The 27,094-nt window shown below is 41.2% G+C and overlaps 1 protein-coding gene across 2 annotated transcripts in view; it reads left to right on the forward strand.

Annotated features, from left to right (window-relative positions):
- The first annotated feature begins 201 nt into the window (after window positions 1-201).
- LOC139157454 (uncharacterized) overlaps window positions 202-27,094 on the forward strand; it is a 49,962-nt gene continuing 23,069 nt past the window's right edge. The window contains exons 1-8 of one of the 2 annotated variants that reach the window (XM_070734240.1): window positions 202-313; window positions 8,910-8,986; window positions 11,967-12,151; window positions 13,134-13,360; window positions 15,467-15,619; window positions 16,909-17,005; window positions 21,075-21,228; window positions 23,065-23,225. In XM_070734240.1, coding sequence (XP_070590341.1) covers window positions 268-313; window positions 8,910-8,986; window positions 11,967-12,151; window positions 13,134-13,360; window positions 15,467-15,619; window positions 16,909-17,005; window positions 21,075-21,228; window positions 23,065-23,225 — 1,100 coding nt within the window. In that variant the 5' untranslated portion in view covers window positions 202-267. The remainder of the gene's footprint in view (window positions 314-8,909; window positions 8,987-11,966; window positions 12,152-13,133; window positions 13,361-15,466; window positions 15,620-16,908; window positions 17,006-21,074; window positions 21,229-23,064; window positions 23,226-27,094) is intronic. The other variant, XM_070734242.1, reaches the window with a different exon arrangement.

The following is a 27,094-nucleotide window of genomic DNA, read 5'->3' on the forward strand; positions in this document are numbered from 1 at the left end:
CAGAAGCAAAAAGTAAGTGGAGCTCTACCATCCATTAAGCTGTCACTTAGTTTACAATTGCTGTTTGATGGGAGGAGGAATTTATTTTCTACCTGGGGATTAATAAGTGCCAGGTGAGATTGGGAAACTTAGCTTGCCCCACCCAGTGACTCAGTTGCGGTCAACTGTATATACTTAGCCAGTAAACTAAGCTTCTGTTAAGAGTAAGGAAGGAAACAGGAGAAGAAGAAACACGGTTAAGAAATTGTGGATACCACCCTCCTGGAAATGCATGAAACAGAAGAAAGTTCCAGAGCAAAGTCTCCAACGACAGGTTAGCATAATTTTGTCTCAATAATGTACTTACAGATCTTCAAAATGCAAGACACAAGACCTGTAGCCCAAAGGAATCTGTTGCAGTTTCTGTTTTCAGTATTGTTTGGTACAAGTACAACAGTAAGAACTTTCTAACGGAGCTTAGCTCTGGTATCTACATGGACATACAGTATTCGTGTTCTTTTCTTGGCAGCAATATGGAATTGCTGTCAGCCTTCTGTGACTTTCCAATTTATCTAACAACTTTGAGTTGTCCTGGTGGTCTATTATCCAAGTAGTAGTTGACTCTACTTAGCCTTGCAGAGACCAGCCAGGATTGGCTGGTTGGTTGTTTATTTATTTATTTATTTATTTGATTTGATTTGTATGCCGCCCCTCTCCGGAGACTCGGGGTGGCTAACAGCGACAATAAAACAGTGTACAATAATAATTTGATATTAGAAATGATTAAAAATCCATTAATATAAAAACCAAACATACATACATACATACATATCATGCTACAGGTGTAGACATCTTCCAATATATTCTACTTTTGGATAGCCAAAAGGGATGTCCCTTTGGGGGAAAAGTCAATCTTAGTGGATAGCTGTTGAGCAATTGTCCATGTTATTTCCCTTTAAAAAGCTTATGGAAAGCAACTGACTTGGCAGCTGTATCTTTTGATATATTGTTCAGTGTGTTTCATCTCTCTCCCCACCTTTTTTTTTTTTGCAAACTTCTGACTGCTACAGAATGAAATTTTGAAAACTATAGGCGGTTTTCTGCCAATTTGAGATGGAATCAGAGGAAAATAATAACAAATGAATAATCTGACCATTGTTTAAAAACAAAGAATAGCTTACGTTTCCAGTTAAAAAAAAAGAAAAGAAAATAACCACAGGGTTCACAGGCATAATGGGGGCCTTATTTACTTAGCCTTCGGATAGTTTTACTGTACCTCAAAAAGGATGTGCTGTTCCAGGACTCCAAAAGGTTGCCTGCTTCTAGATGAAAATAAGGATGCACTTGAATAAACAAGAGTAACAAAGAATATAACAAAATTCCATATTCTATTTTGACTCATTGAATATTAGTTACATAATGGTCAAAGTAATTACTACATTGTTGTCATTCAACTGAATCAATTTGTATGGATGCATCAATGCAATCATCTTGGCAACAATAAAAGTAGTCCTTGAATTAAAATTGTAACAGAGCCAGAAATTTCTATCATGAAATCATGATGGTCAGAGCACTATCTCAGATAGAAACGAACTCTGTTCACATTCTAAACTTCTAGACGCAGTACTTGTTTGGTTTAATAAGATCAATCATATTTTTTTTCAGTTATGACACATAAGTCCTTGCCATAATTTGAGCATTTGCACAATTTTTCTCCCATGTGAGTTCTCTGCCTTATAAACAACACGTTCCATCTATAGCTGTATCTACGCTGCAAGCATTCAGTGTGGCTTCCCTGAATAAATCTGCAGATGAAATCTGAGCTTTACCACAATCTGTTTTCCATTCTGAGCACTCGTATGGTCTCTCACTCTGACTTCCTTGATGCCTAGCAAGTGTTGTGCTCTAAATGAAATTGCCCCTTTCATGCATTTATATGGCCTCCTAGGTGTCAATTCTGTGATGCACAATCCTTTCATATTCCAGGTGCTTGTATGGATTTTGTCTTCTGTGAATTAGTCTTTCTTTTAAGGTTTCCCATTATTTCACAAAGTATCCTCCAAGTATAGGATTCTTTGATGTTTTGTAACAGATTGTTTTTGATTGAAACTCTTTCCAGATTCTAAGCATTTCTACATTCTACAACTGTACAGTATCACATTTGTTTATGGTGTGTGAGATTTCCAGTATGCATTATTTTACTTTCCATGTAAAATGTTCTCCATAAACTGTGTGCCTGGTCTTGGTCTTGCTTTTATTTTTCTGGGATTGGGATTTTACGGAAGCCATTGTCTTGAAAAGAAACTGATTTCTACTTATTAGTTTTATTTTTATTTCAGCTTTTCTTCTCTATTTCCTCTTCACGTTTGGATTTTTGCAGCAACATTGCACAAACTCTTACTTTATTTTTTTTTTTTCTTTGTTAATAATAATAATAATAATAATAATAATAATAATAATTTATTAGATTTGTATGCCGCCCCTCTCCCGAGACTTGGGGCGGCTTGTTTATTTGTTTGTTTTGTCATATAATGTTACAAGGTACAAGTAAGGACATGGGACAGAAGGCACGCTGGTACACTTATGCATGCCCCTTACTGGCCTCTTAGGAATTGTGAGAAGTCAATAGTGGAAAGTCTTTCCCCACATATTTAGAAAATTAGAAGATTTATAATTTCTAAGGAATTAGAAAAGAAGCAGAAATGAATATACCGGCAACCGTAAGGTATCCTGCTGAATGACGTCATGTTTATTGTGGCAGCCATTATATGAAAGTGCTCAATGGATGGTCTCAACATTCCAAAAATGACTTGAAAAGAATTAGGGACTCGTGTGTTAGATTAGCTGACTCACTGTAATTGACAGTCATTGCAGTACAGCATAGAGCAGTGATGGCAAACCTTTTTTGCCTTAGATGCCAAAAGTGCACACGCTATTGTGTGTGTGTGCCCACACCCATAATTCAATGCCCCCTGCAACCCTGTGCACGTGCCCCCCTAGGCTGCCCTGCATGCATGCACGATTCCCCCGCTCTCCCATTTCCCGAATTCCAGTGGGCCTGGTAGACCCGTTTTTTCAACCTTCTCAGGCACCAGAGGCTTCTGGAAGCCTTCTGGAAGCCGAAAATTCCCTCCTGGAGTTTTCGCGTGAGATGAAAGTCAGCTGGCCAGCACACAAACGTGCACTGGAGCTGAGCTAGGGCAATGACTTGCATGCCAGCAGATATGGCTCAACGTGCCACCTGTGGCACGCGTGCCATAGGTTCACCATCACGGGCATAGAGGGTTGAACATTGACCTCAACAACACATCTGTACAGAATATGTACAATGAAAATAAACTGAAGAAACTGATGGAACGATGGGATATGGTGAGAGGTTATATGACAAGTAGAATTTGTGATCTAGCCATAAAGAATAAATTAGAATCACTCTTTGATATGTAAATAAAATGCAGATCCTAGCTTAGAAGAACGTTAAAGATATTTGTACAGACCCTCCAATTGGTGGTGGGGTATGTATGTTGTTAGGTGGTGGGTGCACCTTCACAGGGCACTGTTTTATGTTGTATAATGTGCAGTCTGTGTGTGTAACATTTAAAAAACAAAAAAATATATATTAAAAAACAACAATAACAACACATCTTTACAAATAGATGCTTATATTAGTCAAGGCCACAAAGGGATCCCATTTCAGAAAGAGTGCACATTGTACCAAGATTCCCTAGTGAAAAGTTATTTGGTGAGAATCTAAAATAATGAATTCATGTTTAGTGAAATACACAGCCACCTCCTCAAATGACAGCAAAAGCTGGGGGGAAAATCCCCACTTCCTCTCCTAGATCATGGAACAGTTCTTCAGCTTTTAGCACAATCCAAAAGTGTATCTAGGTGTCATCCTGCAGGATTTATACTGTCACAAATAGCATTCATAACTTACCTGCACAACATTTTGCCAAGTGCCTTAAAAAATATTTGTCTGATTTAGTATGCAGAACTTCTGCTTCACATACCAACTACAAAGTGATTTGGTCCATATCCCCCAACCTAGTTAACATTGTATGCCACCCCAAGTCTTTGGAGAAGGGCGGCATACAAGTCTAATATAAATTATTATTAATTAATTATTTAGTGGCAAATTAGCTGAGTATTTGCTTCCAGAACACCAGCAGAATTTGATGTTTGTCTATTGCCCTGACTTTTTGCTCCTGGCAGCAAAGGTCATGAAGTCAACAGCAAACCTCCTGCGAACTCTGTGCTTCTTGATAGCTAAATAATCTAAAATACTGGCACTAAATATCTGAGCTCATAATGTCCTCTGCAGCCAGAAAAGTATAAATTGCTTCTTTGTTACATCTGCTATTATTCACAGCCTCAGGTCTTTTTCCAATTTCAGGGTCAGTTGAATCTTGCTTTCCTTTCTTTAGTACAGTGAACATTTTCTTGCTCTACTTAATGACTGCTGAAGTCAAGGTACTAAGTCAGTGAATGAACTATCACATTCTTGAACTGCAATACAGTACTCTAAATAGTGAATTTACCCAAAAAAATTCCCAGGTAACAACTGATCTTTTTCTCTGTAGAAAGAGCAAGTAATTGTTCTGAAGCTTTCACCCAAATTAAAAACAAAGCCCATAGCATCACTCTAAAAACAAAACTACCACTAGTATTTCACACTTTATTTCTTACTAAGTCACAAACCAGGGATAGTAACCTTATTAAATTTGCAGCTGCTGTTTATGAGTGGACTTCCAAGAGTTGTAAGTAAGGGGTGTACTGCTGTGGTAAAATTATGAGTTGACACGAATTCACTGTTTTCTATTGCTGAAAGGGATTATTTATATATATTGGACAATAAATATGATAAGCCTGGCATCTGTGGGAAAAAATGGACTTTTTAATATATAATAAAGAGCAATGTGCAAAGTCCAAAGCACCTTTTCCAATTATTTTTGGAGTGTGTCTGACCTTAATCTCTACTTCACTGATCTGTCACTCTTTTTTCTCTCTTACACATACATGGATATTTTTATTACATTGAAAAGTCTTTGGAGAGGGGAGGCATACAAATCTAATAAATTGAATTGAAATTGAATTGAATTATTTGCAACTATAGGTTTTTAGCAAAATTCATATAAAATTAAAGCAATCCATATCTGTTAAAGACATATTCTTGTCTAATAGCAGATTTAAGAATGCCATGGAATGTCACCCCTACCATAAATTCTGGGATTGTTCATATTAAGGTTAAACCAAACAAACCACATTATCCTTTGTGTAATGTTGAGCACTCATGTCAAAGCTGTTTCTGCTTTTACTACAGCATCTCTTTTCCATAGACCTGAGTGATCCATCATGCTCCTTCCTAGTCTACGTGGAATCACTCCCACGGTTTTTACTATAGAGAAAAACACAGCAACTGGTCCTTAATTAACTCTATAAGTATACGTTTTCAGCCTGATCTGTGTCATCTGATATTAACATAACTTGAACTCCAACCATTCATTCATTCATTGATACATGCTTGCCTGTCATCTTTTGGGGGGCTCAGCCACATGTCCTGCTTGTTTTCAGTGTAGGAACAGCCCACTATTCTCAAGAACAGAATACTGTATATGATGTTGTCTTCAACTTGTCTCAGTCCATCATGAACAGAGTTTCCATCTGATTGATGTAAAGCTACTATATTTGGTTATTGTTTATAAATTCATCAGTGGACCCTGAAACTTGGACCTCTTTCTTTTTAATTAGATGAACTTGAAAAAGACCTGCCAGTTTCCCTTTGTAGCTCAAGTCAAAGGAAGATAATAAAATGGTTCTTACAACACCCCAAACTAAGTTATCCCATCTGTCTTGAACTTTCCTGATTTATTCTTTAACTCCAAATTCAAACTCATGGTGATTTGCAAGCTGCAGGTTCTTTCTCCCAACGCAATTCTGCTTAACAAAGAAATCTGGGTCTTCTTTTTTGACCTCAGTTGGGACTCCCTCTTTTTTAAAAAAAGTTTTTTATTTGTATTACCATACAGACATTTTTACATGTTCACCATCTCATTTCATTTTTAAAAAAAATGTTTACATATATATTTTATATTTATATTTTAATTTATTAGTTAAAGGTTGCTTTTTTACCATCCTCTTTCTATATCATACAGCCCTTCTTCCTTTCCTTCCCCTTTCTCACCTCCTTCTCTCCTTCTCCTTTTTCCTACTTCCCCTACCTTCCTTATTCTCTTCTCCTCTCTTCCCTCCTCCTCTCTTTCTTCTAACTCCTCTCTTCCCTCCTTTTCCCTTTGCTGTACCTTTCTCAATTCTTCTGAGATGGCATTCCAGCAACCCTGAGTTCTTTTACACAACCTTACATTTTTTTCATATTTTATTCCATATAAATTCCTTTAAATCTATCAACCAACCAACCAACCAACCAACCAACCTATACCTACTTACCTACCTACCTATCTTTATGTGTTTATCTATTAATACATTTCCAATTTAAAAGTTTCTTTCGAAGAAACGTTGAGTTGGGACTCCCTCTGAACTTAACATTTATTTTATTCCATGGACAGGCAGGAAATCGGGATATTTCTCTCCATAATTTTTTAAAGCAAGCAAACAGGGGAGCTGTATCATAAAAGCAGGTCACATCCTTCTATTATCCCAGCATTCTTGTTATGCCAAAGAAATTGCTTGCCAAAGGGGCTCTGGTTTGCAAATGGGTTCTGGTGGGAAGTGTGTGTTTGTTTGTGTGTGTGTGTGTGTGTTTGACTTTGAAGAAAACTAAGGAAATCCCCCCCAAAAAAAGCTCTCTTTCCTAGTTCCCAGTAAAGTGGTGAATAGAATAGAATTCTTTATTGGTCAAGTGTGATTGGACACACAAGGAATTTGTCCTGATGCAGATGCTCTCAGTGTACATAAAAGAAAAAGATACATTTGTCCAGAATCATGAGGCATAACACTTAAGGATTGTCATAGGGGTCAAATAAGCAATGAAGAAACAATCAATAGGATAAAATCTTAGGATACAAGTAACCAACAACAGTCATACAATCCTAAGTGTGAGAAAAAGGATAAGGGGGCACAATCTGAGGTTAGTTGGGGGAAAGATTAGAAATAACGTGAGAAAATATTGTTTTACTGAAAGAGTAGTAGATGCTTGGAACAAACTTCCAGCAGACGTGGTTGGTAAATCCACAGTAACTGAATTTAAACATGTCTGGGACAAAACATATATCCATCCTAAGATAAAATACAAGAAATAGTATAAGGGCAGACTAGATGGACCATGAGGTCTTTTTCTGCCGTCAATCTTCTATGTTTCTATGATAGAAATGATGAGAAAAAACCAGTAGAAATAGAAGTGCAGACTTAGTAAAAAGTTTGACAGTGTTGAGAGAATTATTTGTTTAGTAGAGTGATGGCGTTCGGGGGAAAAAACCCGCTTCTTGTGTCTAGTTGTCTTGGTGAGCAGTGCAAAAGAATTCCTCGATTAACGGGACGGGGAGGGGAGGGGGTTAAGACCTCAGATTGCTATTAAACAATTCCCCCCCACCCGGCCATAATTTTGCATCGCAAGGCAACACCCGAGCCCTTTCCCTCGGCTGCGTTCCCGGACGCTCCGCAGCGTCTTCATCCGGGGTCTTTCCGCCCTCCCCTCACCCGCGGGGCCCTTGACTACCGAAGCGCGGCTGGCGGGGTTCGCCCTCGACCCGGAGTCGTCCGGCGCGGCCGTCTGGAAAGGCGACCTTCGCTCCAGTCAGGGAGACGGAACGCGGGGCCGGTTTCTCGAGTTTGCGCGGGAAAGGAACGGCAAGGAAACCCAAGCCGGCTCTCCAACTTTTTTCCCGACGTAGCTTAGACACTCTTTTCGTTTAACCCCTGCAGACCAATGCAGGCAAAATGGGAGGAATTGACCCGTCTGCTAACTGGGTTAAAAGCGAACCAGCGCGGTCAGGTGGTTAAACGCGGGAAAAAGTTTTCTTATTTGAATTTTGGCCCAGGCGTGAAATTCGGTGAATAACCTGAGGGGGGGGGGGGGGAGGGCAGACACCTTGCCAAATCCGCCCTGCTATTTGGAAGCGAATAAATTCTGTTGCTATAGAGAAGAAGAATCATCCGCTCGCTTTCCCTATGCATTGCTGCAGTGCTTGTTACTATTTACTTTTACTGTATTTTTTTTATTTTATTATTTATGTTTAGTGAGACAGATGGGTTGCTCTATTCTCACTTTTTTCATGGGAATATTCAAATTTGTTATTAAAAAGAGTGGTGGGTTTTTTTTGAAGTTACTCTGTTAAAATTTCTTAACCAATACTAGAACCCCTTAAAAATACTGGAAAGACTGTAATATGCTTAAAATGTAATTTTTAACCACACTCAACTTTATGGGCTTGGTGCTACGTGAACAAAATCCTCATGTCCAGATTCTTCGGTTCCTGCGGGAAGGTGGTTCTAGTTGGACCCAGAAGGCAGCAAAGAGGTTATTGATTCAACACAATGTCTGCAAACTTCCTGATTTTCAAAACAGACCACACATAACTAAAAACTACATTTTAAACTACTATAGTAGTCAGATTGTGTGGTTAGTAAATGCCTCAGAGTGTTGTGTGAACCAAAATAATTGTGTTAATTTGGGTTGAGTTGATTCTAGATAGATGGAGCCTACAAACATCCATCAATCTTTCCAAGTAGTTTTTGCCATTTAAAGCTGATGAACTACTTAATTTGTTTTTGAAGTTTTATATTAGAGAATGCTTAATGTTTAGATTTAAAGAACCCTAAACATTGGGTAGAGCCAGCCTTGATTGAATTATCTCTACAACCTTTGAGGTGGTGTATTTTTTATGGACATCAATAATACTTGCAAAGTTGCAGAAATCTTTGCAGACTGTACACTTAAATTTTCTGTTCATATGACTTTGATTTGTTTGTTTTAGGATATGAACTTTTGGAAGAACTGTTGACTTATGATGACATCTTTTTGGATTTTTTTAATGCTTTCCTGGCTCTGCCTGTGAGTAGAATTCACTACTTTGCCTGCTGCTTTTTTGGGGGTTAGAATATTGTTTTTGGTCAGAAGGACATACCTGAGCTAAGGAGTTTTGCTCTACTCTACTTCTTTTAGGCCATAAGAAAAGTCCACAGGTAGGAAATATCTTTATTAGAACTAATTAAAATATCCTCTTAATAGCGAACAAATCTTGTGATTGGGCCCTGTGTTACATAATATAAATAAACAGACAAGAAAGAGAGAAAATATATCTGTTCTTTTATTTTTAAAAATAATGACTTGCCCCTGAAAACACAATGATAAAAAATACCGGTACATACCTTGAGGGGGAGTGAAAAAAGACACATAGAAAGTGCTTTTAAAAAAGTGAAAGATACAAAAAAAGAAAAAAAGATTATGTCATTTTAGTAGGAGTTGAAACTTCAAATCGTGCAGAATGCAGCTGTGAGAGCAATCATGGGCTTCTCTAAATATGCCCATGTCACACCAACACTCCGCGGTTTGCATTGGTTGCCGATCAGTTTCCGGTCACAATTCAAAGTGTTGGTTATGACCTATAAAGCCCTTCATGGCACCGGGCCAGATTATCTCAGAGACCGCCTTCTGCTGCACGAATCCCAGCAACCAGTTAGGTCCCACAGAATGGGCCTTCTCCGGGTCCCGTGAACTAAACAATGTCGGTTGGCGGGGCCCAGGGGAAAAGCCTTCTCTGTAGCGGCCCCGGCCCTCTGGAACCAACTCCCCCCAGAGATTAGAATAGCCCCCACCCTCCTTTCCTTTCGTAAACTCCTCAAAACCCACCTCTGCAGTCAGGCATGGGGGAACTAAGATAATCTTTTCCCCTAGGCTTCTACAATTTATGCATGGTATGTTTGTATGTATGATTGGTTTTATAACAAGGATTTTTAGCTATTTTAGTATTGGATTTTTACATTCTGTTTTTATCACTGTTGTTAGCCGCCCCGAGTCCACGGAGAGGGGCGACATACAAATCCAATAAATAAACAAACAAACAAATAAATAAACAAACAAACAAATAGTTGTTGTCTAATACAGTGACTTTCAACCTTTTTTGAGCCGCGGCACATTTTTTACATTTATGAAACCCTGGGGCACATTGAGCGGGGGGGGGGCTAAAAAAAGTTTGGACAAAAAAATTCTCTCTCTCTTCCTCCCTTTCACATTATTTCTCTCTCCCTCCCTCTCTCTCCATCCCTCTTTCTCTCTCTCTCCATCCCTCTTTCTTTCTCTTCCTTCCTTCCTCTCCTTTTTGCTCTCTCTCTCCCTCCCTCCCTCCCTCCCTCTATGTCTTTCTCTCTCTCTCCTTCCCTCCCTCTGTTTCTCTCTCTCTCTTGCTTTCTTTCTCTCTCTTTCTCTCTCTCTTGCTTTCTTTTTCTTGTTCTCTTTCTCTCTCTCTTGCTTTCTTTCTCTCTCTTGTTCTCTTTCTCTCTTGCTTTCTTTCTCTCTCTCTCTCTTGCTTTCTTTCTCTCTCTCTTGTTCTCTTTCTCTCTTCCTTTCTTTCTCTCTCTGAGCTTCGCGGCACACCTGACCATGTCTCGCGGCACACTAGTGTGCCCCGGCACACTGGTTGAAAAACACTGGTCTAATACAATTAGAATTGCATATGAATATAGCAATGTGTGTGTGTTATGTATAAACGAGTTTCATATTTCATTATACTTGTCCATACAAAGTCGGTTTATAGGTAATCTGCTTGCAGCTAGCAAGAGTAATCAGGTCTTCAATTCATTGAGTAAATGGGGCCATACATTTACTTTTCCAAACCTTCAGCATTGTTTGTTTGTTTGGAGAGGGTCTCCTCTTTCAAATTCCCGGAAGTCCATCTTAGTGAAGATCTCACCTAGAAAAATAATACGACCCAGGTGGTCAGTAAGGCTCAACAGAGACTCAGTTTCCTCAGGATCTTGCAGAAAAACAAGGTGGAACAACGACTGATGACTTCCTTCTAACGGTCTACGATAGAAAGCGTCCTCATAACATTGTGTTACGGTATGGTATGCTGGCTTGACAGCTGCAGATTAAAAAACATTACAAAGGGTGATGAGAAAAGCACAAAATATCATGGACTGTCCCCTGACCTCGCTAGATAAAATTGTGAGGACTTGATGTCTTAGCAGGGTGAGGAAAAAGCCTTAAGGATGATTCACACACTAGTCAGCACTTGTTTACTGTCCTACCACCGGGCAATAGATACAGAAACATAACCAGTCGAACGAACAGGCTGAAAAATAGCTTTCCAGATATATAAACTGGATTTCCTGTGATTATATTCTCATTTGTACTTGTCTTAGAACAGATATTTATTTATTTATTTATTTATTTATTCATTCATTCATTCATTCATTCATTCTTATTTATTCATTAATTCATTCATTCATTCTTATTTATTTACTTACTTACTTACTTACTTACTTACTTACTTACTTACTTACTTACTTACTTACTTACTTACTTACTTATTTATTAGATTTGTATGCCACCCCTCTCCGTAGACTCGGGGCAGCTCACAACAGCAATAGAACAATTCATAACAAATCTAATAATTTAAAAACATTTTAAAAACCCATTATTAATCAGACATACATACAAACAAACATACCATACATAAATTGTATAGGCCCAGGAGAGATATCTCAATTCCCCCATGCCTGGCGGCAAAGGTGGGTTTTAAGGAGTTTACGGAAGGCAAGGAGGGTGGTGGCAATTCTAATCTCTGGGGGGAGCTGGTTCCAGAGAGTCGGGGCCGCCACAGAGAAGGCTCTTCCCCTGGGACCCACCAAACACCATTGTTTAGTCGATGGGACCCGGAGAAGGCCAACTCTGTGGGACCTAATCGGTCGCTGGGATTCGTGCGGCAGAAGGCAGTCCCGGAGATATTCTGGTCTGATGCACAATACTTAATTTTTTCACATTTCTGAAATGTATCTTTCAAACTAATTTTTTAAAATTCTGTTTTACATAGGCTTTTCCTCTTAGACTGCAATATGACCGACTTACAGGAAGACTGCAGGAGCTAGATGACTTCCTCTTGGAATCTCCCAGTCATTTGGCAGACAAACCAAGTTCTTCATGTTATGGAGCAACCGATATAGAGAGAGAAAGGATCCTAAGATGGTTAACTCAGGAGCGCTTTCTCCCATTTCAAAGGTTAAGTACCAAAGATGGGCTACAAGAATGGTGGAAGGTCTTAAGCATAAAACGTATCAGGAAAGACTTAATGAACTCAATCTGTATAGTCTGGAGGACAGAAGGAAAAGGGGGGGACATGATCGAAACATTTAAATATGTTAAAGGGTTAAATAAGGTCCAGGAGGGAAGTGTTTTTAATAGAAAAATGAACACAAGAACAAGGGGGCAGAATCTGAAGTTAGTTGGGGGAAAGATCAAAAGCAATATGAGAAAATATTATTTTACTAAAAGAGTAGTAGATCCTTGGAACAAACTTCCAGCAGACGTGGTTGGTAAATCCACAGTAACTGAATTTAAACATGTCTGGGATAAACATATATCCATCCTAAGATAAAATACAGAAAATAGTATAAGGGCAGACTAGATGGATCATGAGGTCTTTTTCTGCCGTCAGTATTCTATGTTTCTATATCTTTACGCATGTCTTAGCCTTCTGGGTTGGAGTCTCTGTTACTGGCTCTCTGTTGAGTTCTTAAGTCTCAAGAGTATTTGGGGATTAGTTGACGTTCCTTTGTGTATGAGGACAAATCTTTACATACAACAAAAATGGAGTGAATAAGAAACCTTGAGATTGTTAAATATTATTGAGTAGGTAATCTACTTATTTTACTGATCAGTTCTCAGGGAAACAACAATGGCAGCTATTTATTTAGCCATAGCTTATTCAGATTTTGAACAATAAAAATGATTGTAGTGTTGAAACTGAGCACTCACTTAATGGGCAGCATTATTGGTTTCAGAAAAGTATTAGGCACTGGTGGCAACTCAAATCTTCATTGCTACCTGAGGAATCACAACCTCATGGGATAGAAAGGCAGGTTGTGCAGCTTAATATGAATAGAAAGTCTCAAGGCTACCTAAAATGCAAGCAGAATTTTGTAAAGGAGGACTGAGAAGGATGCCTCAGGACTCAGACTCTTTGCTTTGAATCTCTTGTTAGGACCGTCTCTTATTTGGAATACAAATTAGCAAAGCTCTTAGTATGTCCACTGGACGAGAACTACCCAGTGAATCGCTATGCCATTCGTGGTTACAGTCGTCAGTCTGATGGTACCGCTGTTTCCAGCATCCCCAGTTTTCCATCAACAAATCAGGCATCACCTGGTATGCGGAGGGATGTCTTGCTCAGATGTCCTAGTCAAACACGTAGCACCCCAGCCTATCTTGGTAAGTCAACCTGTAAATTAACCCTGCATCATCTAAAGAAGATCTCGACAAGCTATCTAACTTACTTCCTAGTTTCTTTGCAGGCATAGCACTATGGATAATCTTTGGCTAAAGAAGCCTGATTGTCACACTCGGCACTTAAGGGGTTTTTGTGGTCCAAGCGTTCGGGCATATGAGTTTAGCCTTTTATTCACTTTCTCACTTTCTAAAAGCCACTCTCTCTCATATACCCATACCTATTTTCCTATCTGAAAATCTAGATGACTATGCTGTGTTTGAATTCCAAAATAAAACTGGAAAAGTCCACATGGAATCCATGATTCCATATGAAGGGGGCCAGTTCCCAGCGACATTTATACTCTCCAAAAAGGTATGACCAACACCAAAGCCTCACTGGTCCTACCTTGGTCCTTTCTTTGCTGTCAGACCTTGGTACTTTTCAGTACTTTAGTGCCACTGCTTCATTCACTTCATATGGAAAGATCAATTCACTGGGGAGCTATAATCTGTGATTTTGAATTCTTCATAGTGGTACTTTTCCACATGCTGCATATATGGAAGTCTTCCTGAGCAAGCATCTTTGACCTGAGTTGAGAGAATTCAACTCTCTCATACTCCATCTTTCATACATGCCCATTCACAACAGCATGTGAAATTGACTATCAATCAGTGTTGTTTCCTAAGTGGACAGTTTGATTTCACAGATGTTTGATTTACTTGAAGTTATATTCTGTTTTTTTAAGTGTTCCTTTTATTTTTTTGAGCAGTGTGTACAGTGGCACCTCTACTTAAGACCGCCTCTACTTAAGAACTTTTCTAGCCCGGAAAAACTTCCTAGGAAATTTGAGAGCGGCATGAAGGCCAAGCCAGTTTCCTGCCATCCCCCCTTTCATCCCGGCCATGTGGGCTGCCAGAGGAGCCTTTTGGTGGTGCTTAAAGAGGCTTTGGCAGTCCAGAGCGAATGAAGCATTTTCCTTTCTCTGGGTGCTTGGACAGGGAATAAACCTCTGCCAGCGCCTAGAGAAAAGAAACGCTCCCTTCGCTCTGGGCAGCCACGGAGCCACCACAACGAAGGAAAGGCGCCGGCTGCAAAGCGAGGGAGAGGAGAGGGGAGCCCTTCAGCATGGGAAGGAAGAGGCAACAGGTAGCAGCAGCAGCAGTCAGTGTAGGTGGGCAGTGTAAGGGAGGCAGCCTCGTGCCAGGTGTATTGGAGGCACCTGCTCCTCCTCGCTGCCTCAGAGTCCCTCTTTTTTTTTTTAAGCCTTAAAGTTTTGGATTTTTTTGATTCCCCTCACCTCACTTCTTTCTTTGGTAGTGACTGTCCTCCTCCTCTTCTTCCTCCTCCTCCCACCCAAATTCCAAGCTTTTATTTCTTTCCTAATGGTTTTGCACGCATTATTTGCTTTTACATTGATTCCTATGGGAAAAATTGATTCTACTTAAGAACGTTTCTACTTAAGAACCTAGTGACGGAACGAATTAAGTTGTTAAGTAGAGGTACCACTGTATTCTTATTATACTGATACCTGGTTCATTAATAAATGTTAACATTCTAATATGAATACACCTTTTTTGGAGTAGGAATGATTTTGTCATATGTCAGAACACCAAGTTAACTGAAGCCAATGGGGTAATAATGTGCTTTCAACCTTATTATTGCTTGTAGTAGATTAGCTCAAATCCTGAAAACTGGAAAAATGAAGAAAGCGATGCAGTAGAAGCTGAGCGCCAGTTAGTTTATTGTTGATTGTTCATAACGGTTAATGAGTTGGATGATGGTTTGCGAAATGGCTTGTTCTAGTTAAATGTTACATTTCAGCTAGTTCAAGATATTTTGCTAAAAATTAATGAGAATGTTTTAAATAAGCAAATTTCATTAATACAAGAAGAATGCAGATTTCTTCGCAATTACTTTCAATTCAAAATATAATCTAAGTAATTGTAGGACATTCCAAAACATATTTTGGGAGGACACGGAAAGCTGCAAGGTTCAACCTTTCTACCATCTCATTAATTTATTACATTCCTTTCTGATTTATGTAAGTTATTCAATAGTTTCCTTTTAAAAGAACTTTGAAGACTCTGGTCTTTTATCCTTCCCTGCAGGCCGCTTTGCAAAATCATCTGGCCAAATGTCCCTTGATGTTTTCTTGGAGCTCTCTGATATTTTGAGCTTTAGCCAATCCCCATTTGAAGAACACCCAAGCAGATTCCAGCTCTCAAGACTCAGACCAGACACCGGTATAAAAAACAGAAATGGTGAGAATGCCATAGCAAGTTTGAAAGTATTGGAGGCTCTTCTTAAAACAGACCGTGTTGCCATAAAAAATGAACAGCCAGATACTATTGCGTTCACAGCCAGTTTATAGGCTTCCCAGTTAGAGAAAAGAATACAGATCTAGATAACTCTCTAGTCTGGTCAATCAAATTTCTTCTCATTTTATTAAGGTCCAGGATTAAGTTCTCCCAGAATATGGTAATGATACGTTCTAAGGAGATGAGCTATCATGATAGGATTTGTGTTATGAGGTACTGTTCATATTGCAATGTGTTTTCCTGAGAAACACTGAGGTATCAGCAGTGTTTCAAACAATTTTTTTTTAAATTTTATTTATTCATTTGTCCAACATAGGAAGAAAAATAGACATGTAGTAATATATATAAGGGTAAAGTGAACTTAGAGGAGAGGATATATGAAAGAAAGAAAATATATATGATAAGTGAGAGAAAGGAAAGACAATTGGACAGGGGACGAAAGGCACACCAGTGCACTTATGCACGCCCCTTACTGGCCTCTTAGGAACCTGGAGAGGTCAATCGTGGAGAGTCTAAGGGAGAAATGTTGGGGGTTAGGGGTTGACACAATTGAGTCCAGCAATGAGTTCCACGCTTCGATAACTCGATTGTTGGAATCATATTTTTTACAGTCAAGTTTGATGTATGATGGTACAATAGTCAGTGATTGTATGAAAGAAATATACCAAGAAAGGTTTGATGAAATAGAATGAATTAGGATCAAGTACCAAAATAAATCCATGAAGGCAGTTAATGAGATTAAAGAAAAGAAAAGATCAAGAAAGTTGTGGTTGGACAGAGTTGATGAAATCCTCCAAAAGAGAGGTGAGAAGTTTAAAGAACAAAAGACAATGTATAATTTAGACTTAATAGAATAAAGGGTTGAAAGTATAGAAAGTTAGGGGAAGAGATTTAGTGAATTGTGTTGGAGTAAATTAGTTTTAGCTTCGTTTTTCTAATCCCATGCTTTTAAATTGTTTGTCGTACTATTTTTTTATTGCTGTAGTGTTCATTGTAGTCTTATCCTTTCAGCATAAAGGACATTATATGTATAATGCTTCCAAATATATAAGCATAGCATTGTGGGAGAGCCAGTGTATTGCTTGACAACAAACTCCCGAGTCCTGTAAAGTCATTTTTAATTATATAGAATTCAGGGTAATCTTCTATCTTTTTGTAAATAACTGGGATCTCTTTTTCCTTTTCATAGATAAAATGTTTGATCTTGATTCTAACATGTGTTTGTATTGTAGGAAGTAGTTGGACAAATGCTGGTGAAAAAGTGATATCTTCAATTCATCAGAGTAAAACTGAATCTATTCAAGAGGTAATTGAGTTTCATAACAATAGGTAAGTCTGATTGCTAAGAATGCCATGGTAAAATATTTAGTTTTTCTTATCTCATGATTGCTACTTAAAATTTAATATATGTGAATGTGGCCATGATAAATAGTTCTACGACTCATTTTTTTAAAAGACTGCTAAATGTATTGAATTTGCTGTGTAACTAGAAATAACAGACTGTTACCTTTTGGTATATGTTTATACTTGGCTTATATTTATCTGACTTCACTAATATGGTCTCCCACTCTATGTACGGTAATTGGTGACTTTCCCATCTTTGAGACAACATTGCTGACTGCTTTAGCGATTCCATCCAGCCACCTCTTTCTCTGTTGTCCCCTTCTCCTTTTGTCCTCAATCTTTCCCAGTATTAGGCTCCTCCCCAATAAATAATTTTAAAAACCATAAAACACAATTAAAACATAAAACATTAAAAACAATAAAAGCAGAAACCTGGCACCAATCCATGCAAACCTATCTAATCTATCAACCCTTGGGGGAAGGGCTAGGTCTGTAAGGCTGTGTTGTTGTGTTAGTTGTGAAGTCATATCTGACTCCTCAGGACTCCATGGACAACGTTCCTCCAGGCCTTATTTATTTTATTTATTTATTTATTATTTAGATTTGTATGCCGCCCCTCTCCGCGGACTCGGGGCGGCTCACAGCAAAATATAACAAATCGTAACAAATCCAAATAAATTTAAAATATTTAAAAAAGTTTAAAAAGAACCCCATTTACTAACAAGCACACACACAAACATACCATGCATAAATTGTACATGCCCGGGGGAGGTGTTTCAGTTCCCCCATGCCTGACGGCAAAGGTGGGTTTTAAGGAGTTTACGGAAGGCAGGGAGAGTAGGGAAGTTCTAATCTCTGGGGGGAGTTGGTTCCAGAGAGTCGGGGCCGCCACAGAGAAGGCTCTTCCCCTGAGGCCCGCCAACCGACATTGTTTAGTTGACGGGACCCGGAGAAGGCCCACTCTGTGGGACCTAATCGGTTGCTGGGATTCGTGCAGCAGAAGGCGGTCTCGGAGATATTATGGTCCAGTGCCATGAAGGGCCTTCCTGTCCTCTACCATTTAAGTAGTTCATTTAAGCTCTTGCTGACTGCTTTAGCGATTCCATCCAGCCACCTCTTTCTCTGTTGTCCCCTTCTTCTTTTGTCCTCAATCTTTCCCAGCATTAGGCTCCTCCCCAATGAATCCTTTCTTCTCATTAGGCAGCCAAAGTATTTGAATTTCATCTTCAGGATCGGGCCTTCTAAAGAACAGTCAGGGTTGATCTCTTCTAGGACTGACCGGTTTGATCGCCTTGCAGTCCAAGGAGTCTTCCCCAGCACCATAGTTCAAAGGCGTCAATTCTTTGGTGCTCAGCCTTCCTTATGACCCAGCTTTCACAGCCATACATTGCAACTGGGAAAACTATAGCCTTGGCTATGTGCACTTTTGCTGGCAGGGTGATGACTCTCATTTTTAGTATGCTGTCTAGATTTGTCATAGCTTTCCTTCCCAGGAGCAAGGCTTGACAAAAGGATAAGAATGGGGGAGTGCTGAACTTCAGGGGATAGGAGGTTCCATAGGGTAGAGACTGCCACAGAAAAGGCATACTTCCTAGCTCTCATTAGATGAGAATATTTGGAAGAGGGAACTAGGAGTGTGCCCATCCTATCTTCACTGCTAGGTAGGCACTGTATCTATCTATCTATCTATCTATCTATCTATCTATCTATCTATCTATCTATCTATCTATCTATCTATCTATTGGATTTGTATGCTGCCCTTCTCTGCAGACTCAGGGCGGCTAACAACAGTAATAAAACAGTATATAACAATAATCCAATACTAAAAACAGTTAAAAACCCATTATATAAAAACCAATCATACATACAGACATACCATGCATAAAATTTTAAAGGCCTAGAGGGAAGTGTATCTCAGTTCCCCCATGCCTGGCGGCAGAGGTGGGTTTTAAGCAGCTTACGAAAGGCAAGGAGGGTGGGGGCAATTCTAATCTCTGGGGGGAGTTGGTTCCAGAGGGCCGGGGCCACCACAGAGAAGGCTCTTCCCCTGGGTCCCGCCAAGCGACATTGTTTGGTTGACGGGACCCGTAGAAGACCCACTCTGGGACCTAACTGGTCGCTGGGATTCGTGCAGCAGAAGGCAGTCCCTGAGGTAATCTGGTCCGGTGCCATGAAGGGGTTTATAGGTCATAACCAACACTTTCAATTGTGACCGGAAACTGATCGGCAACCAATGCAGACTGCGGAGTGTTGGTGTAACATGGGCATATTTGGGAAAGCCCATGATTGCTCTCACAGCTGCATTCTGCACGATCTGAAGTTTCCGAACACTTTTCAAAGGTAGCCCCATGTAGAGAGCGTTACAGTAGTCGAGCCTTGAGGTGATGAGAGCATGAGTGACTGTGAGCAGTGACTCCCGGTCCAAATAGGGTCGCAACTGGTACACCAGGCGCAACTGGTGCACCAGGTGCACCAGGCGAACCTGGGCGAACTGTAGATGTCCATAGGGAAAAGTGATCCCACAAGTGGCCTGGCTTTGAGCCGTATAGAGCTTTTCAAAATGATGACCAGTACCTGTGACATACCTGGGGGAGAAGGGGTGTGGCCAATGCTGCAGCGGCACGGAGTTCTTCACGCTCTGCAGGGGAACCTCAAATCCTAGCCGCATGGAGACCTGGTACCAACCAGTACCAGGTGAGAACTGCCCTGGAGGAGTGGGACAAAGAGAGACACCTGTCAGTAGACTGGGGCTTGTGTGTGACAACACCCCCAGGGAGCTGATACTAGCCTCTCAACCAGCAGCGATGGAAAACGACTGTGTCGTCCTAGCTGTGGCAGCCACAAATGCCTTGATAGATCAAGGAGATTGGGAGTCACCTGGGAAATAAGATTGAAACTTATATGCTGGAGAGAGAGGAAGATAAACAGAAGCAGGCGAGTGTTTTGCTGATACAGCAATGAAAAAGAAGAATTTTAAGATTTAAAGGAGAACAAAAGAATTTCAAAATGGAGAAGGTGGCTATCTTAGAAATAGCAAGACCATAAAGAAACTAAACTAAAGGAACAGGAATCACAGAGCTTTCTTATAACAGATTTAGTGGGGATTTAAGTGACTGGGAAAATAAAATCTGAAGAGAATATTGTGTAAAGGCTAAGTGGATTTAAAAAATAAAGGAATACTTTTTGAAAGGAAAAAGCAAATCCAGGATATTGGAAACAGGAAACGCCATCTGCTGGCTAGAAGAAATACCAATATAAAACTGTGGGAACATTTCTCTGTATATGTTGACAGTTGCTGATCTAGAATAGAAAGAATTATCTCAGTTTGGATAATTTGTTATTGTGTTAAAAAGACTACACCTGGAAAGTAACTGGAAACCTATGCAGCTCATGCAACAGAAATGTCACATGAGAGTTTGCCATTTTCTATTGCACTGCCACATTCTGGAATATTTGAAATTTCCAAAGAGTCTTCAAGGGAAGCCCCAGATACAGCATGTTACAGTAATCCAACCAGGAGATGACCAATGCCTGAGTGACTGTGAGCATGGCCTTCCAATCCAGCAAAGGGTACAAATGGTGCAACAGATTAATCTGTCCAAAATACCCTCTAGACCAGTGTTTCCCAACCTTGGCAACTTGAAGCAATCTGGACTTCAACTCCCAGAATTCCCCAGCCAGCATTCGCTGTCTGGGGAATTCTGGGAGTTGAAGTCCAAATAGCTTCAAGTTGCCAAGGTTGGGAAACACTGCTCTAGACAATGGCTGTTTCCTGCTCTATAAGCAGGAGCTGAGAATCCAGGAGCACACTCAAGTTGTGTGGGGAAGTGCCACCTTTTCCAGAGTCAAAGATAAAAAAATATCATCTAATCCTGAGGCGGGGAGGAGGAGGGCAAAATACCCATAGCCACTCCATTGTGCCAAGGTTCAATCATGACATTGTGCTGATGGATGCCGTAGAAACAGTAGGTCATAATTATAGTTTGCAAGAATAAATTATCCCTGTCAGTTATGTATTTTTTTTTTACTTCCTGATTTATATATTTTCCTCCAGTAATTATGAGAAGCCATTCTCAGGACGCCAGCAGGTTTTGCAATTTGACCTGACAGAAACAACTATTTCAAAGGAAGAGCAACAGGACAAGTGTTTTTCTTCTGGTTCTGGAAGTGCTGCTTTGCAACAACTTAAAGAAGATGTCCTAGGAACTGTGGGTAACGTTGCATGCTGCTAAAATACTTAACTAAAACAGATATTTTACTTTAAATGGTTTCTGTTATGTCCAGAGGACAGTTAGGCCTTGAACCCACCCCATATTCCTTGGGCGGGAAAATACTACAAGGGAATTGGTTGGCTCAGCCTGGCAGCCCGGCATATATATAGCTGCCAGGCACGGCCATGTTGTCTTTTGTTTAGTTCTGTAACCGTTACTCCTTGTTAATAAAGAACCGTTACTTACCACAAGAGTGAAGTCCTTCATTCCAGCAAGGATTCAAGAGTTTCTATGCTTTTGAGAGTTCTTTGCTTTCCAAGGATACAGTATGCCACGGTGTAGCACAGTGGGCCCAACTGTTTGGGTACCAGGGACTGTTTCTGTGCAGATAGCTTTATCCACGAACCAGAAGGGGCATGGTTTTGGGTGCTACCTGCATCCTGTGGATGGGGCTTCACTTGTTTGCGTAGCCCGATTTCTGGCATGCTGCAGACTGGTGCTGATCCACGGACTGGGGGTTGAGGACCTCTGCTGCAGAGATAACTGTACACAATGCTTTATTGTGGCACATATCTTTCCCAAGAACCAGCAATTGCTCTGGATTAACTCCAACCTTCTAGGCCAGTGATGGCAAACCCTTTTTTCCTTGGGTGCCGAAAGAACGTTCGCTTGTATTTTCGCGCATGCGTGAGTGCTCACACACATAATTCAATGCCTGGGGAGGGCAAAAACAGCTTCCCCCACCCGGAGGCCCCCCGGAGGCCGGAATTGGCCGGTTTCCCAACTTCTGGTGGGCTCAGTAGGCTCTTGTTTTGCCCTCCCTAGGCTCCAAAGCCTTCCCTGGAGCCCGGGAAGGGTAAAAATGCCCTCCCCCACCCCCCGTAGCCAAAAACGCCCTCTGGAAGCCAAAAACGCCCTCCAAGAGCCTCTGTGCGAGCCAAAAATCAGCTGGCTGGCACACACATGTTGGAACTGAGCTAGGGCAACAGATATGGCTCCATATGCCACCAGTGGCACCTGTGCCATAGGTTCACCATCACTGTCCTAGGCCTTGAAAGTTGATGTGTCCATGTGAACACGTCTTTAATATTCACTCCTTAAAGCATTCTTGGTCCAATCCACCACATGGAATTGTTGTGGTACGGAAAATAGCAGGAGGGAAGATTATTATTTATTTATTTATTTATTAAATTTGTATGCCGCCCCTCTCCGAAGATTCGGGGCGGCTCACAACAGTAATAGAAAAAACAATGTACAATACAAATCTAATAATTAAAACTAAAACCCCATAATTTAAAAAACATGCACACAACATACCATACATAAACAATATAGGCCTGGGGAAGTTATCTCAGTTCCCCCATGCCTGACTGCAGAGGTGGTTTTTAAGGAGTTTATGAAAGGCCAGGAGGGTGGGGGAAGTTCTAATCTCAGGGGGGAGCTGGTTCCAGATGGTCGGGGCCGCCACAGAGAAGGCTCTTCCCCTGGGACCCGTCAAACGACATTGTTTAGTCGACGAGACCCGGAGAAGGCCAACTTTGTGGGACCTAATTGGTCGCTGGGATTCATGCGGCAGAAGGCGGTCCCGGAGATATTCTGGTCGAAAAATTATATATTTTTGCCCTTTTGAGTTATTTATAAAAATAATAAAAGTAGAATAAAAATAAATATAAGTAAATAACAGAACCGGAAGAAGATTTTAAAAGCATAATTAAGGTATTCTGCCTATCTTCATATACTTACTGTAGCCGCCCGTTGCTGAGATTTCTTTGTTCAGGTGCCTCCATTCACATTGGTTATTTTTTTTCCTTTCCTGTACTTTTTACAATGCAGAGAGCTGGTATGGAGGATTTTATGGAATTCCTCCATAACACTTTAGGAAGCCACCTGTTGAACTTCTGGATTGATTGTGAAGATATCATGGATTGCACCAGGCACTTGGAGGCCACGGTTTCACCACAGGAAACACAGCTGTTCTTTTCCAGTGCCTTTCGGTGAGAAAGCCATTCTGGTGTATTTCTCAAACTGAGAGTGATGAGTAATGTTAATCATGGACATAAGGAAAGATCTATCAGTGGTGACAGAAATATCAGTTATGACAACAATCAATAACTATTTAAGGCCATGAAAGGTAGGGTAACGATTCCTTTGAAATGTGAGACAGGTGATGAAAAGCAGCAATATCTTTAAACTGCCATAGATAAAAAAGAATTGTACCCTATATTGACAAAAGGAAATCGGTGGCTTAACAACTCCATTCTAACTGCAGTAAAGATTCTTGTTTAGTTTCAGTACCTCTCCTGCTTTGGAGACTTTAGTGATCATATTTTTCGGAGTATAAGACGCACCCCCCCTCCCAGAAGCGGAAATTTAGGATGCGTCTTGTACTCTGAATGTAGCTTTTTCCCCCAGCCCTAGTGGGGTGCTAACGATCTTCGATCTTCCCGGTATTTTTTCATTGCTACTCTGAAGTTTTTTCCCCAGCCCTAAGTCTTTGCAGGCTTATTTTCATTGCTATTCCCTCTAAAGATATTTTTTTAGCCCTAACCCGGGGTTAAAATAATGTGCTGAAGCTGACCAGACAAAAGACTACCCAGATGAATATATGGTAGGTAGATTTCCCCTCTATTTTCCTCCCACAAAACTAAGGTGTGTCTTATACTCTGGTGCATCTTTACTCCGAAAAATATGGTAAATCTGAGCCTAGCTTCCTAATTAAGCTGTTCAAAGTAATGGGCTGAGATTTATTACTAGGTCCTAGTTTGGAGTGGTGGTGTTATGTGGTAGCGCTTTTGATTTGAAATAAAGTCAAATAAAAACTCATTAACTTTAGACATGTTTTATCTGATCAGAACCAATGGATTAATGAGGGGAGTATTTAAATCATTTGAAGTACTTCCAAATATGCTAATGGAATGTTGGAGAGAGCAAGAGTGAAGGCTCCACAGATCATACCTGCAGTTTTTTTAGCAGAGCTAATTAAAGCTTATGTAGTAATCACATTGTTATGTATTTCTTGTAGTTTGTATATAATATATATACATTTTTTAAAAATGTTGATCGTAATATTTTAAAGCAAAATGAAATGAAATGAAATAAATAACTTAGAAGAAAGCAAATTGTCTCCATGGCAACATTTGATAGTAGGAAGGCAAACTTTAGGTAGGCACATAGGGGTGGGCTACTGCCTGGACAGGGGGGAATACAATGGAGTAGCAAAAATGGAGCTCCACCCCAGAGCACCCAATTTACACTGAAAGATGTTGAAAGAAAATGCAGGGTGTCCTGCACAGACCACGGCCACAGTGTGATAGTAAAAATTTTGGTAGCCCTTCACTGTAGGCACACCAATGAGTTTTCTTAAATAAATGCCCTTCATGGCATCGGACCAGAATATCTCCGAGACCGCCTTCTGCCGCACGAATCCCAACGACCGATTAGGTCCCACAAAGTGGGCCTTCTCCGGGTCCCGTCAACTAAACAATGTCGTTTGGTGGGCCCCAGGGGAAGAGCCTTCTCTGTGGCGGCCCCGACTCTCTCGAACCAACTCCCCCCAGAGATTAGAACTGCCCCTACTCTCCTTGCCTTTCGTAAGCTCCTTAAAACTCACCTCTGTCGTCAGGCATGGGGGAACTGAGACATCTCCCCCGGGCATATACAATTTATGCATGGTATGTTTGTATGTATGTTTGTTTAGTAAATGGGTTTTTTTAAATCAAATCAGGTTTTTTTAAATTTCTTAAATTATATTTGGATTTGTTATAAATTGTTTTTATTCTGTTGTGAGCCGCCCCGAGTCTGCGGAGAGGGGCGGCATACAAATCTAAATAATAAATAATAAATAAAACCAATTCTTGCAACTGTCAGCCCTGAAGCCATTTTGGGAGTATCTTCAGGGCTGCCACAACAAAGCCAGGTGGATCTGTGGGGAGAGGGGAGCAGTAGTGAGTTGCTACCAGTATGGATAAGGACGCTGCACCAGTAGGGAAAGTTGAGCTGAATTTTGCAAATACTGTACCATGTATTGTCATGATTGAACTTGTAGTCACCTTTTGTCAACCCCTGTTATAAACCTAAAAGTAAAACTTCATTCCATTATAATTTCAGAAGAAGGGGAAAAAAACCGTCATTGCATAATTTTGGCTGTTTTATTTAATTATGAGGAGAGGTGAATAGCAGGCCATTTGGAAGCCCAGCAATGTGATCTTGAATATCTTTTTTCAGTCCTCAGGGATTAATTTTATAATGATTTAAACTAATTAATGGACTAAAAACAAGAAACATGGGTTTTTATAAGCACTTGTTCTACCTAGTTCCTGCACAGATGCCAGCATGTTATTGATGAGTATCTATTAATTAATGTCTCCATCATTACTCCATTCTGGCCTTGCTGCAGATCCTGGTTGTTGCTGCTTATTCATTTCCTTTCTCCATGTGAAGCAGTGAGGAGGCACAAAGAGGAGATTTATTATTCCTTATCTTTGGTTCTGTTGATTTTAGCTTCTAAGAAGAGGATAGCCACAATCAGTACAATTTGGAGTTCACTTATATATACGTGTGTGTGTGTGAAAATATATATATATATATATGTTTTCGTAGATTTTCACGGGTACAGGTATAACGGTCTTGGTATACAGTGATCCCCCGGTTATTGCGTTCCCGACCATTGCAAACAGGCTAATTTGCGATTTTTCAACCCGGAAGTCAAAACACCATCTGCGCATGCGCGCCCTTTTTTTCTATGGCCACGCATGCGTAGATGGCGCCGGGCAGATCAGCTGCTGGGCGGCTTCCCTGGGTCTTCCCCCTCTTGCTGGCGGGAGGGCGAGAAGCCCCCCCCCCGCACCCGCTCGCCCGCCGTTCGCCCGCCCTTCGCCCGGCCACCCGCCGTTCGCTCGCTGCTCGCCCGGCCACCCAGGTTCGTTTGGCTTGAGGGCTCAGTTGGGAAGGCGCGCGGGTGTTTTAAAACGTCACCGCCGACATGGGGGGCTCGCTAGCACCCCCCCGAACCCCCAACTCGGGTGGGTGCTAGCGAGCCCCCCATGTCGGCGGCGACGTTTTAAAACACCCGCGCGCCTTCCCAACTGAGCCCTCAAGCCAAGCGCAGAAGTTCGCCTTTGGCGCTTGGCTTGAGGGCTCAGTTGGGAAGGCGCGCGGGTGTTTTAAAACGTCGCCGCCGACATGGGGGGCTCGCTAGCACCCCCCCAAACCCGGGTTGGGGGTTCGGGGGGTGCTAGCGAGCCCCCCATGTCGGTGGCGACATTTTAAAACACCCGCGCGGCTTTCCAATGAGTCCCGAAGACAAACGCGGAAGTTTGACGTTTGTCTTCGGGACTCATTGGAAAGCCGCGCGGCTGTTTTAAAACGTCGCCGCCAGCATGGGAGGCTTCCTAGCAGCCCCCCAAACCCGGGTTGGGGGTCCGGGTGGTGCTGGCAAGCCCCCCATGCCGGCGGCGACGTTTTAAAACAGCCGCGCCGCCCCCAATCTTCGGCTCCTCGCTAGCGCTGCGGAAGTAAAAACACCATCTGCACATGCGCAGATGGTGTTTTTACTTCCGCAGCGCTACTTCGCGAAAACCCGCTCGTTGCGGGGGGTCCTGGAATGGAACCCTCGCAATGATCGGGGGATCACTGTATTCGGGTTTCTTCCCGTGTAGGATTTGGAAATTTCTGGTGACGTTTTGACGAGGTCTCACTCGTCATCTTCAGGCTGGTGTTTCTGTCCTTGTTCTCAGGCAAACACTGCGAGACCTGAGCTGCCTTCCTTCTATAAATACTGGTGGCTGGGTGTGGTTTGATGGCTCAGCAATTGCCTGCTGTGTAGAAACTTCCTGGTGAGTCAGTGGGGTAACAATTGGGGTCA

This window comes from Erythrolamprus reginae, chromosome 1 (assembly GCF_031021105.1).
Source record: "Erythrolamprus reginae isolate rEryReg1 chromosome 1, rEryReg1.hap1, whole genome shotgun sequence".
In the NCBI taxonomy this organism is placed as follows: Eukaryota; Metazoa; Chordata; class Lepidosauria; order Squamata; family Dipsadidae; genus Erythrolamprus; species Erythrolamprus reginae.